A 13,576-nucleotide genomic window follows, 5' to 3' on the forward strand; every position below is an offset into this window, starting at 1 on the left:
TATATTTCTAAAAGTTTGACTATTTTAGATACCTCATATAAGTGGGATCAGGCAATATTTGCCTTTTTGTGACCAGTTTAGTTCACATCGTAATGTCCTCAAGGTTCATCTGTGTTGTGACACGTGACAGGATTTATTTTTAAGGCTGAATAATATTCTGTAGTATGTACATACCACATTTTCATTATTCATTCATTCGTTGGTGGACATTTAGGTTATTTCCACCTCTAGGCTATTGTGAAATCCTGCTGCAGTGAACATAAGTGTGCAAATATCTGTTCAAGATCCCATTTTCAATTATTTTGGATGTATACAACTATGAGTGTTTTTACATCTTTATTTTCTTTTTTCTATAAGCTGAAGAATTTTATGTTTAATTATTTCATCTAAGAAACTTCTGTTTTGTGTTTTAGACCATAGTTTTAAATTTTTCATTTTCTAAAGTCAATACTAATTCAACAAGTTTTTGCCTCCTTTAAGCTACCTTTGTATAATGGCTGTCGAGAAACATACATTTTTTAAAAGGGTAAATATCAATACCGGGAAATGAATTCAATAATCAGGACTTTGTATTCCTTTCATACTTTTATACTTTGTGTTTACATTTCTTTTAAAAACCTAGTCTTCTCCAGAGATGTAGAATTAAAAAAGAATGAGAACTGGCTTCAATGGAGATAAAAATCTGGTTTGTTACTATGATAAGGATTTTACTGAAAGTTTCCCTTTTAAAGTTTGAATTATCTGACCCCTACAATTAATTTCATTTAGTCAGTTATTTTTAAGTGTTAATTTAAGCCAAGCATATAAATTGTTTTTCCTCTCTTAATACCATCCCCCACAAGAAACTTTTTCTATCTGGAAATCACCATAAGAGGTGTATAATATTCTGGTTCATCTTTCAGAGATAATGAATTTTACATTCCCCTTTTGTGAACTGCCTCCCTTTGACCCTTGAAGTTAAAATTGGAACTCACCTGATTTTCTTAGTGTACTCTGTGCTTCTTAATGGAGCAATATCACTCCCAAGGGGGCAAAATTACTTCTTGGGGGGAGGGTAAAAAAATTTTATATACTAACTATAAAGGTGTGTGGCCCTCCAAAAGGTCACTGTACATAAACAGATATACATCTGTAATATAAAAAATTCATGGGAGGTGACTGTGAAAACAATAGTCTACAAAAGGCTCCTTAGGGGGACAGTAATGAAAAAAAAAAGGTTAAGATACACTGATAAACTGCATGAGTAAAGAGACAAGGAACCTGTCAGCAATAGTTTTTATTTATATTTTTGGAAAGGAAGCTCCAGGGAATAAACAAATGCGCTGATGGCAGAATATTTCAGGAACATTTCCCCAGGTCAAAGTGGTTCCTTCTGAGTTTTGCTACTATGTACACACTACTTGGTAAACTTTGCAACTTCATAGCATATCAGAAGGAACTAGTCTGCATCCTCTTCCTGTCTCTTCTCTTGGAGAAGCTTTTAGCTTTTCATGGGGTCCTGCGGTTGAAGGAAGATAAACTTTACCCTGTACCAACCAACTGTTTTCTCCCTTTCTCTAGAAAAAGCAGTATATATAGTTTAAAAATGTATTTCCCTAATATATCTTTAAATTAAACTTGTAGTTAGATTTATATAACTTTTCACGGAACAGCCAAAATATACAAAGTAAGTACATTTCCTATTTAGAGCATTGAAACACCATAAGCTTCAGTGACTTTGATTCAGCACTTTGATTCTCAACTTAACTATTTCCAACCCTAGTAGAAATATTAATCCAATAAAACAAAACCCTCAACATTTCAGTCCATATATTGGTATATCTTTTAAAATAACATATAGTCAATGTGGTTGAGTCTTAAGACTCTTTAAAGAGACAGAAGGAAATGTTCACATTTAATTATACCAACTTAGGACAAATTTGGTTGGTAACAACCTCCTTTCTTAAATCAATGTCTTTTGAAGCTTTTTTTTTTACTATTTGGTATTTTATACTCTATGTGATTTTTGTTATATTCATAAGTAGAGAGTTGCTCGATTCTTGAACATGACATTTTTATTATAATGTCACCTTCCAGGTATATTTTAATCTTTCTGATTTCATAGGTAGAAGAGGAAGGTTTAATAATTAGCAGCTTTGTATTGATTTTTCCATTAGAGAATCTTTATAGGTAATAAAACTTAAATTTATTAAGTCCAAGTAAATTTTGCTAAATCTTACATGAAGAAACCAACTTACTTACTCATTGCCTGCCCTGTATAAGAGAGACATCCTGGTAAGAAGGAGTGCCAAAAATCTATGTATAAACTCTAACCAAATCCTAATCTGACTACTGAAATGTGTATGCATTGAGTAGGCTTTATGGGACCTAGGAAAAAGCAGCAGCTAGAAGTTGAAAGAACTGAGTACAGAGATTTAAGATGCTACCCACTCCAAAGGAGAAAAGTTTAGAGATTTATTTAGTTCGGCAAAGTTAACTGCTTATTTATGATATAGATCAGCACTTTTCAAAGGAGCAGAATGCAAAGTCTCTACAACATGTTATTTAAAATGTCCATTATAAAAATTTACATTTAGTAAATTTACTAAATTTACATTTAGTAAAAATGAAGAAAGAAGAAAATGTGAGTCAAGGGGAATCACTACACACTGAACCTGAGATAATCCAGATGTTGAAATGAAAAGAAAAAGGACTTTAAAAGTTTATAAACATATTTAAGGGCTTGAGGGAAAATAAAAGCATAAAAAATGAACAGATTGGAGAATCCCACAGAGAAATGGAAATTACAAAAAAGAACCAGGTGTAAATTCTAGAGTTGAAAATATAACTAAAATGAAAAATTCACTGACCTGAATAGAAGATTGAAGACAGCAGAAAAAAAAGAATCAGTGAACTTAAAGATAAATAAATAGAAATTATCTAATCTGAAGAAGAAAAAAGAATGAACAGAGCCTAAATGACCTGTGGGACAGTTTCAAGCAGTCTAATTTACATGTAATTGGAGTCCCAGAAGGAGAGGAGGGACAGAGAATGGGGGAGAAAAGATAGTTGAAATAATGACTGAAATTTTTCTGAAAATTTAATGAAAAACTTAATTGTACAGATCTAAGAAGCTCTTTGAACCCCAAACAGGGTTAATATAAAAATTCCTTACCTAAGCACATCATCATCAGACTGCTGAAATGCAGCAATAAAGAAAGAACAATAAAAGGAGCCAGAGAAAAATAATATGTACACACAGGGTACAATATATCCCACTATGAGATTAAATTTTATCATAAAAATCATTGTGAAGTTTGTATTTTACTCTGAAATATGTTACTTTAATATAAAAATCTACCCCTAAATCTAAGTAATTTAAGGAAGATGTTCATATTTGGCTTTTGACACTCTGAAATACCACTATTTTTTTGAGGGTATTCATATTCCTACTTTAAACTAGAGGAAAAGTGAAGGTAAATATGCCTCTACAAATAAGTAACTACAGGATGTATTGGGTTATTCCCATGCCTATCCCTGGGAACACAGAAGAGAAGAAACTGGCCAAGGCAGGTTTGAATCCAGATTTCTTCATCTAAATATACAGGATATATATTTCAATTCCATTTTAGTATCTGTTTTTGAGTTAGCTGAAATCAGATTTTATTTTGGTATCTATAAGGAAGGCAGAACAAAGGATGGGGCCTGGGGAAAGAAGCCTGAAGTAGCAAAATTGACCAAGTGTTACTGTTCCTCTTCCCACAACTCACTGTTGCTCATTGAGGCATCTTTGGATCGTAAAGTAACATTTGCTATTGTAAAATATGAACCTTTCATAAACGTGATAACAATATCACTCAGCACCAAAGCTTGACTGGCTGTTGACCTTGGGCAGTAATTACCTTTCTAAGCTTTAGTTTCCTCATATAATAAAATTTACCCTTGCCCAGGGCTATTAGGGAAAGTAAATCAGATAATATATAAAGCCAGGCACATTCCAGGTTCTCAGTAATGTTGGTTTCCTCTTAAACCTTTCTTTCTCTTTAAAAAAGAGACCTTTAAAGCCAGCATCACAAAGTTAAGAAGTCTCTGAAATAGAGAAGGTAGGTATTATATAATCCTACCAGAATGGAATATTTTTAAAAATACTGTTTTCTGATTATAAATGGAATTCATATTCATTATAGAGGATTTAGGAGATGTAAGCAAGCATAAATAAAAACTAAAAATACAATCCCACTATCAAAAGTTTATTACTATTAAAATTTTGGTATCTTTTTAGTCTTTTTTCCGTATTTTATCACATCTTGGAAAAAAATAAAAAGCCTTTTCTGAGTATTCTCTGCCCAGCTATTATCCCTCTCTTTCAAAGGTTTCACAGTCAAATTTCTTAAAACCTTCCTCTCACTCTTGATTCCATTTCTTTCTGTGAAATCTGTTCTCAGAAGATACATCCAGGTTGTCCTGGTCAGTAAATTCAACACATATTTTGCCATCTTTTTCTTTTAATCTCTAAGTAATATTCTGTACTACAAACCACTTCTTTATTCTTGAAATATCTTTTCCCCATGACTTCTGATTTTTCTCTTATTTCTTTGGTCATTTCTTATTCTATATGGATCCTTCATGTTAATTTATTCTTTAAAAATTTGGTATTCTTATAGGTGCAGTCATGAATCCTTTTCTGTTGATGATTTGAACCACTCCCATTGCTTCAGGTGCCATCTCTATGCTGGTGGTTTCAGAATCTGTATCTTCAGAGCTCACATTTTTCCCTCTGGGCTTTAGACCCATATTTCTATATATGGACATCTTTACTTATCTCTGTTTGGATGTTTCTGAGGTATCTCAAACTCAACAAATCCTAAATCGACTTCAGTGTATCATAAATCCCTCCAACAGACAAAAATTTATATGTCCCTCTGCTTACCCTCCCATACGCTCATTTATTCAAGTTGGAAACGGGATTCCGCATTTTCTCTCGCTCAACTACTGTATCCGGTCGATTGCCTGTTTTGTTAATCCTAAATGCCTAATCTTTTTTGAGTCCCTCCAGATCTCTCCTGCACTGTTTCTTCATTTATTTTTATCTGACATAACTGTATATTTTATATATATAGTCTTTTTCCACTGGAATATAAGTTCTTCGTTTGTTGCTATATTCCCCATGCCTTTCTATTTGCCTGGCACATAGAAAGCATTTATTTAATAAATACTGGGTTTTTTTAAAGATTTTTTTTGATGTGGACCATTTTTAAAGTCTTTATTGAATTTGTTACAATATTGCTTCTGTTTTGGTTTTTTGGCCGTGATGCATGTGGGATCTTAGCTCCATTACCAGGGATCTAACCTGCACCCCCTGCACTGGAAGGTGAAGTCTTAACCACTGGACTGCCAGGGAAGTCCCTAAATATTGTTTAATGGAAAAAAAAATCCCCACCAGTCTAAGATTTCTTGCCTAGATCACTGAATCAACACTTAACTGGTCTTCCTGCACATAGTTATGCTATTTCGATTAATTGTCCACATGGCAACTAGAGAGAACTTTCTAAAATTTAATTATGTTACTCTCTGATTTGAAACTCATTGATGACTTGCCACAGCCCTTAGCATAAAGTCCCAACTCCCTGTCTTGACTTAAGCCCTTCATGAACTGAAATCCTTCAATTTTTCAGTTTTCTCTCCTACCACCATCCACTTTGAACTTTGGGTTCTAGTCATACTTCTCTTATTTGTGCAAAGGTACCATGCTTTCTTAGCTCTAGACTTTTAGACTTTACCTCATGCTTTCTTACCTCTAGACATTTTTGCACATGTTGATTATTTTCTCTGGAACACTCACTTTTTCCTTTGTGTGGTTGATTCCTAATCCTTAATGCCTTAGTTAAAAGGCATGTCTTCAGAGAATTCTTTTGACCAATGCCACATGTTCTGTGGTACCCTGTATTACTCTTTTCATAGTAGTTATCCAGTTTACTGTAAGTGCTTATTTAATTTCCTAATTTAACCTCTAGAATATAGCTCCTCGAGTGAAAACAATGATGTCTCTGTTGATTTCCATTATATCCTCAGCACCTGGCACATAGTAGATGCTCAATACTTTTGAAAGAAAGAATCGCGCACACACATACACACACACATGGGCAATTTTCATTATTTATGGAGTCTGTATTTGTAAACTTGCTCTCTCACTGAAATTAATTTGTAACCCCAAATTCATATTTGCAGCACTTTCATGGTCATTTGTGAACACACGCAGAGGTGAAAAATTGGAATTCAAATTTGAAAAATTTGAATGCTCGAGTTCCCAGTGGAGGTTGATTAAGGCAGCACTATGCCTTCCTGCATTAGTTCTCATACTATAAACAAGTATCCTTTTCATGGTATATTATTTAATGTCACTTTTTTTTTTTTAACCACACTTTTGTGTGTTTTTGCTAGTGCTTTTGCTATTCAAAATGGCTCCCAAGTATAGTGCTGAAGTGTTGGCTAGTGTTCCTAAGCGCAAGGCTGTGATGTGCCTTACAGAGAAAATATGTCAGTTATATAAGCTTCACTGAGGCATAAGTTGGCCTTGAGTTCAATGTTAACAAATCAATAATATATATTAAATAACATATTTAAAGAGAAACATACATAAAACAAGGTTATGTATTAGTTTGATGATAAAAGTATCATCAAAGTTGATAAAAGTATCGTAACCAGAGACTCACAGAAACCTAATCCTGTATTTCCCATAGGAGTTCAGTATTTGCTAACTCAGTGTTTACAATGACTTTTCGGAATATAACTACCACAAATAATGAGAACTGACTATATATGTACTTATAAAATTTTGCTCATAACGTTTCATAACTTGCTTTTTTCTCCACATAACTGTGTGTATATGTCATGCACATATTAAAAATGATGAATCTTTATCTCATATATTATTAAGTAAGAAAAAGAACTATGTGTGTTCTTACATGTTTGTATGAGAATGGAGACAAATGTGATTAATATACATCGGTTTATGTTGGTTACCTGGGGGGTAAGTAATTTTTTAAAAATTTATCTTTGTATTGTCTCACTAGTTGCAGTGAATGCATGTTTCTTGTGCAGATACTCTTGTAAAAAAATGCATAATTTTTAATGATTGCATTTCCTTTTGTGTAAGGAATAAAATTTCGACTAATTATGGCCTTGAATCTTCCTGCGTTTCAGATAGTCAGCGTCTACAGTTGGATCTACAAAAAATGGAGCTACTGGAAAGTAAAATGACTGAGGAACAACAGTCTCTAAAAAGCAAAATTAAGCAAATGATAACTGATCTGGAAACATATAATGATTTGCCAGCTTTAAAATCATCAGGTGAAGAAAAGAAAAAGGTAAATGGTAACAGTTCTATGAAATTGTAATTCAAGTTGGTTTTTTCTTGATTAAATTTAATAATATATGTATTTTTTAAAATTTATTATTTTCAATTGACTATTTGATATATAATCTAAGAAAAAATAAAGAAGTTTACATATATAGTAGGAATTTAGAGTGATTTAAGTTTCAAAACAAAAGACAAACATTGAAAAGCAAGTAATAGTGTACTTCAAATATAAACTTTGTTAAATGCAAATTTGATAACGATATTTCTGTACTTAAGACTTCTCAGTGGCTTTTCATTGCCATTTACATTAATTTAAAGTAAATCTGGGACTTCCCTGGTGGTGCAGTGGTTAAGAATCCACCTGCCAATACAGGGGACACAGGTTTGAGCCCTGATCAGTGAAGATCCCACATGCCGCAGAGCAGCTAAGCCCGTGCGCCACAACTACTGAGCCTGTGCTCTGGAGCCCGCAAGCCACCACTACTGAAGCCCGCACGCCTAGAGCCCGTGGTCTGCAACAAGAGAAGCCACCGCAAAGAGAAGGCCGTGCATCGCAACAAAGAGTAGCCCCCGCTCTCTGCAACTAGAGAAAGCCCGCGCGCAGCAAGGAAGACCCAATGCAGCCAAAAATAAATAAATTAAATAAATAAATTTACAAAAAAATTTTAAAATAAAGTAAATCTGGTGGAGTACAAACACATATGACAGCCCTAATAAGTTATTATTAATATAGTTAATATTAATTTAGCTTATTATCATTAAAAGGATATTTTTACAAACAGCTTTTAGAGTAATTATAGCCTTGGTAGAATTTTATCAGAATATTATTGAAATTGTTTAAGTCAAATGCTGTTTATATTGGTTTACTAGGTATCTGCTAAAGCCTGTTACTTACTTCTGTTTGGATCTATCTAGAAATTGCATCAGGAGAGAACAGTATTATCAACCCGCAGAAATGCCTTTAAAAAACTAATTCAGAAACTAAACACAGAATATGAGACACTAAAAACACAATTGCAAGAAAACGAGACACATTCTCAGGTAAAAAGAAAAAAAAAAGACTGAAATTCATTCTGTTTTTAGGCTATCTGGCCTGTTCTCTTGATCTATATTTTCACTCCCAAAGCAATCCATTCCCTTTTTTTTTTTCACCTGCTTTATTTACCTTCCAAATTTTCTGGCTTTGAAGATAACTAGATTCTGTATAGTCTCCACTCAGAATGAATTTACTCCTGCTTTCCTGACTTCTGTAAACTTATATCGAAGGCCAACTCTATGCTAGGCACTGTTCTGGGCACAGCCATTATGGTAATGGCTTTTAAAAATTTCAAAAGTAAAGTGTTTTTAATGCAGAAACTTTGCTAATACATAAATGCTGCAGATAACAAAAATGAGCCGTAATGACTAATATCCCACCACCCAGGAGATGATTCTGTGTATATGAAGACAGATATTTCTAGTCTATATTTCTATGTTATGTGTACACTTAGTTTATACATGTACATACGTACACATTTATTTCTGTATATTTATAGAAATGGTACCATATTGTACCTATTATTTGGAAACTTGTTTTTCATTATTAACTATACATCATAAATACTTTCCCTTGTCAGTAGATTTTGTAAAAATATGATTCTATATAATATTTGACTATATGGATATAGCATAATTTACTGAGTCAATTCCAAATTGTTGGACATTTAGGTTATTTCTTGTTTTCAAACTATTCAAATAATGCTATAAAGAGCAGTAATGTTCTTGAATTTCTTTATTTACATCTCTGATTATTACACAGGATGCATAGACAAGCCCCCTTTTCATATCACTCATCCTGTTGATAATTACCTGAACAAGGTCTAAGGTCTTCTGCATTGAGAGCTCTTTCTAAGGGCAGAAATGATGTCTCTTTCCCTCACTTTCTTCCCAGCACTGTGCTAGTGGTTGGCACATAATAGGTGTTCAATAAGTATTTGTTGGAGGATTAAATGAAGCATGCGTGTCATATACAAAATCAGTAATTGTGGTCTGATAAAGGTTGGTCATTCTCACATCTAACTATCTACATTAGCAATTTGCAACTATGATTTATTAATGCTAAATGCGTTAAATTTTTTCTTCCTTCGTGTAGTAATATGATGATGATGATAGACAACCATCATTAACATTTTGGTATAATACCCTTGTAAATTTTTTTTCCTTTGCAGTTATACACCCTTAATTATATTGATTTTTACAAATAATGAAATCATTCTATGCATATGCTCTTTAAGCAATTGTTTTCTTAAGTGTTTTCAAGCGCTTTTTTTGATAATATTTTTATGGCATCAGCTATTTCATTGCGTGGATGTACCATTTAAAAAAAGACAAACCTTATATTCTTCTTGAAAGGGGTGGACTCTCATCAGAGTTTGCCACAACTACTAAAAACTTAGAAGTCACTAATTTACATATTTCAAATTTATTCGTCAGTTACTCTGTCTCTACTTTGTAATATACAGGCCTGGATATAGACTTGTGAATAGCAAAATTATCCTAGTCTGTTTAGAGTGGGAATGGATACTGGAGAAGAAACATAAGAAAAAGTTTATGAGGCCATTGTCTTATGTTTCATAGGAAAAAATACTGATATTTCATATGGATTTTTGACCCTCCTCTTCCACTGAATGGATGATTTAAAGAGGAAAACATTTGACAAACACAATTTCTTAGAGCCAGTCAGTGGCTACCTCATTTATTCCCACATTAAGTACTAATCTTATTCGTAACCCCACGTACAGGAATTTGTAACATAAACCACAACTTACAATGCTTCTCTGTATTATTTGTTGCCTTTTGTGAATCCCAACTGTTTGAATCACATCCTGGTCTCCCTATCTTTTGCAGTTATTTACTCAAAAACTGGCTTTTGAGATCTGTAATTTATACAATAGACCTTTTTTTTTTGAGTGGTTATTGATTTGAAATCATTTAAACACATTTATATTGGAACAAACTGTAAAACTCCTAGAAATCATAGGGGAAAAGCTCCTTGACATTAGTCTTGGCAACAAGTTTTTTATTATAACACGAAAAGCACAAACGACAGAGGCAGAAATAAATAAGTGGGTCCACATCAAACTACACAGCAAATGAAACAACAAAATGAAAAAGCAGGATAAGAGTAAATATTTGCAAGTTATATGTCTCATAAGGGGTTAATATCCAAAACATATAAAGAACTCATAACAGACTTGTAAAATAAGTTGTAGGGAGAAAAAGACAGATGTGTGCTTCATAACATCCTTGGAGCTTTAAAGGCAAGTAACTGAAATAGATGTATAATATAGAAGGAATTTGACCATCTGACACAGTGTTGCTTTTATATCATTATTCATGTAGCACTTAAGGGGTCTGCTGCATTATAAGGCTACCCCTTTGTATGAAACAAAGAGGAAAAATTTGGTACTTGACTTTGCAAAAGGTTATTAGAGATTTATTGTCAAAAAGTGCTGACTGCTTCCTTAAGTCCATCTTAACTTCAAGGCTCTATCAGGGGAAGCTAGATCTGATTTAGTAGCATTAAGTCACAGCACATACAGTTCATATAATTAATTAGTTATGATTCATCCTAATATCTAGATTTATCTCTTTGGAGGAAACAATGGGATGGATGCTACATTAAGACTGAACTTATGCCCTGAAAATAATTTTAACATGAGATTAGAAAGAAATATTAATAATGCTGTTTCAATTATCAGATTTTTTTAAATGATTATTACTTCTTGGAAATGTCCAGGCAGAACATTATTTTAATGTTTCATTTTTCAGACTGTCCTTTGTTTAGGAAAAAAACTATGTGCATCTTAAAAAAGAAAGACCATAACCCAGAGTTACAAGGTTAATTAAATCAGAAAAACAATTTAATTCTATAACAGTAAAATTGTCTTTGGAGGAAGCAACCATCAATATAATATCCACATTAGCTTCCTGTTGATGCAGAAATTATTGTAACAGTGCCAGCTTTTTACCAGCCCTCTTATAATCTTCACACTGCAGCTCGGCTCTTATCACAGCCTGTGGAATTAGACAGGAAATTTAGCCCTGGAAATAAGGAAGTTTCTCCTATATAGCTGAACCTTTGCAGTATTAGAATATATAGTACTTTTGTGACATTAGACCTTCAGGTTTCAAGGAGAGATTCCTATCATGTCCCATTCTTCTGTTTTAAGTTCTTTTAGGAAAGGGAAAAATCATAAATTGTCTTTCAGTTGGTATGTTCATTGGTATAATAAATAATTTCCAATTAAAGTAAACAGAGTAAACCTGTTGTCAAATTCAGCATTGTATTTATTATTGTATTACTGTTATTTAATTTTTTTAAATTCCTTTTTTGTCTATCATGGCTTTATCTCAATAAAATGCAGGGAGTTGAAAAGATTTAAAATTGGGGGTGTTTTTTTTCTTATCATCTCAAAGGGGTGTATAATTGTTTTGAATATGGGCACTGGTTAACATTTTTCTTTTGTGTTTTTAGCTTACAAATTTGGAGAGGAAGTGGCAACACCATGAGCAAAATAATTTTGTGATGAAAGAATGTATCCTTTAAAAAACTGCGAATGAGCTTGACTGAGTGATTTTTTTAGGAATTTCTTTAAAGACTGAAATGAAATTCAGTTCAACATCAAATACCTAATATGTACAAAACACTGGCTAAACTATGTGGGAAATAAATGAATAAGACTTAGTTTCCATTCTATGATTTTGTGTGTGTGTGTGTGTGTGTGTGTGTGTGTACACCAAACTAATAGAAAGCAGACTGTACAAAGCCATAGTGCAGCATAGTGATTAAGTGTACAGGTTTTAGAGTCAGGAGATCTAATTTTAAATTTTGACTCTACTACTTATAGGTTATGGACTTTGGACAGTTAATTGTTTAAACCTCAATTTTATCATCTCAAATACAGTTAATACTTCCTTCTCATAGAGTTGTTGGGAGAATTACATATAACCATATATATGTATATGTATGTATGCATGTATGTATGTACGTATAGTCATTTGTTGTTATTTGTAATGCTGTACCTTGGATATCTGGGCAGCAAAGGGAGAGATAAACCAAGTAGTATCATGAGAAATTTGACCTTCGAGCTCATCTGTGTTTCAGCCAATTCAGCTTCATCTACCAAGATAAGTACTTATGTCCCATCTTATTTCTATCAAGATAGTTCTTATATTCAGTCTTCTTGCTTGTCTTTTTGTATGGACATAGAAGGAAGCAGCTGCTGAGGACAAGTATTGTGAAGTTGTAAGAAACATTTCCCCAAAGGTTGTTTCCTAGTCCCCTTTTGACCTATTTACGGACATCTCTGCTTAGAGAACTAGATCCTGACTCACTGGTTGCATAGATTCTCCTCTAGGACACTACTGAACATCAGCTCAGGGCAGCATGGACCCCAGCTTACCTCCAGATGAGATGCTTTAAGGGCTTTATTCCCAGTGGTTGTGCAACTTATTTTAAAAGCAGAAGATTCCCATTCACAGTATGATAAAGTCCAGAATTCTGGTTTTGTGCAACATAAAGTAGGTGTTTTTGAAACAGAGTGAAGTCTAGAGACTTGCCTGAAATCCTGTGTAGTACTTTAAAGGACAGTTCTTCTGAACATTGAGTTGTTCTATGACCAGATTAAGATTGAGATGAATGAAATGTTAACTCTAAAAAAGATTTTATACCATAGGTGAACTTTTTTGAAACAAGTTTTGCCTGGCCTTTTAGGTTTCAATTGATGCTTAATCTGTTTTTTTTAATAACTATTCTAATTGTGCTTTTTTGTGCCATCTTCAGTTTTCAATAAGAAAAATACTAGTACAATTTGGGTCCTTTCTGAGTCACAAAATTAGATTAATATTTGTTTTGATACTGTTTCCCCTTAACTCATGTAATTAGTCATAGCAACCAAGAGTCAAGAGAGTGATTACCGGCCAATTATGAAGAATGTGACCAAGCAGATTGCAGAGTATAATAAAACCATCATGGATGCTCTACATAGCATGAGCAGAAACTGAGTCTGAACCAACTACAAGTCTCTATAGAAATATCCTTTTGCTGCTAAACTTCATACATGCCGGCTGAAAAATAATAGCTTACCCTTGAAGAGTTTTACCTAAAATTTTTGAATGTTACAATTTTTGTGGCCTCTTTGAAGTGTGAAATTTTAAATAGTATAATAGTTAAATAAATAGTTTACTTATAAAAAA

The 13,576-nt window shown here is 33.2% G+C and overlaps 1 protein-coding gene across 6 annotated transcripts in view; it reads left to right on the plus strand.

Moving 5' to 3' along the window:
- Positions 1-13,576, plus strand: part of IFT74 (intraflagellar transport 74) — a 78,137-nt gene extending 64,561 nt beyond the window's left edge. For 5 of the 6 annotated variants that reach the window (XM_060153516.1, XM_060153519.1, XM_060153517.1 and 2 more), the window contains 4 exons: positions 7,183-7,346; positions 8,255-8,380; positions 11,856-11,916; positions 13,266-13,576. In XM_060153516.1, coding sequence (XP_060009499.1) covers positions 7,183-7,346; positions 8,255-8,380; positions 11,856-11,916; positions 13,266-13,384 — 470 coding nt within the window. In that variant the 3' untranslated portion in view covers positions 13,385-13,576. The remainder of the gene's footprint in view (positions 1-7,182; positions 7,347-8,254; positions 8,381-11,855; positions 11,917-13,265) is intronic. The other variant, XM_060153520.1, reaches the window with a different exon arrangement.

The sequence above is a fragment of the Lagenorhynchus albirostris genome, chromosome 7 (assembly GCF_949774975.1).
Source record: "Lagenorhynchus albirostris chromosome 7, mLagAlb1.1, whole genome shotgun sequence".
In the NCBI taxonomy this organism is placed as follows: Eukaryota; Metazoa; Chordata; class Mammalia; order Artiodactyla; family Delphinidae; genus Lagenorhynchus; species Lagenorhynchus albirostris.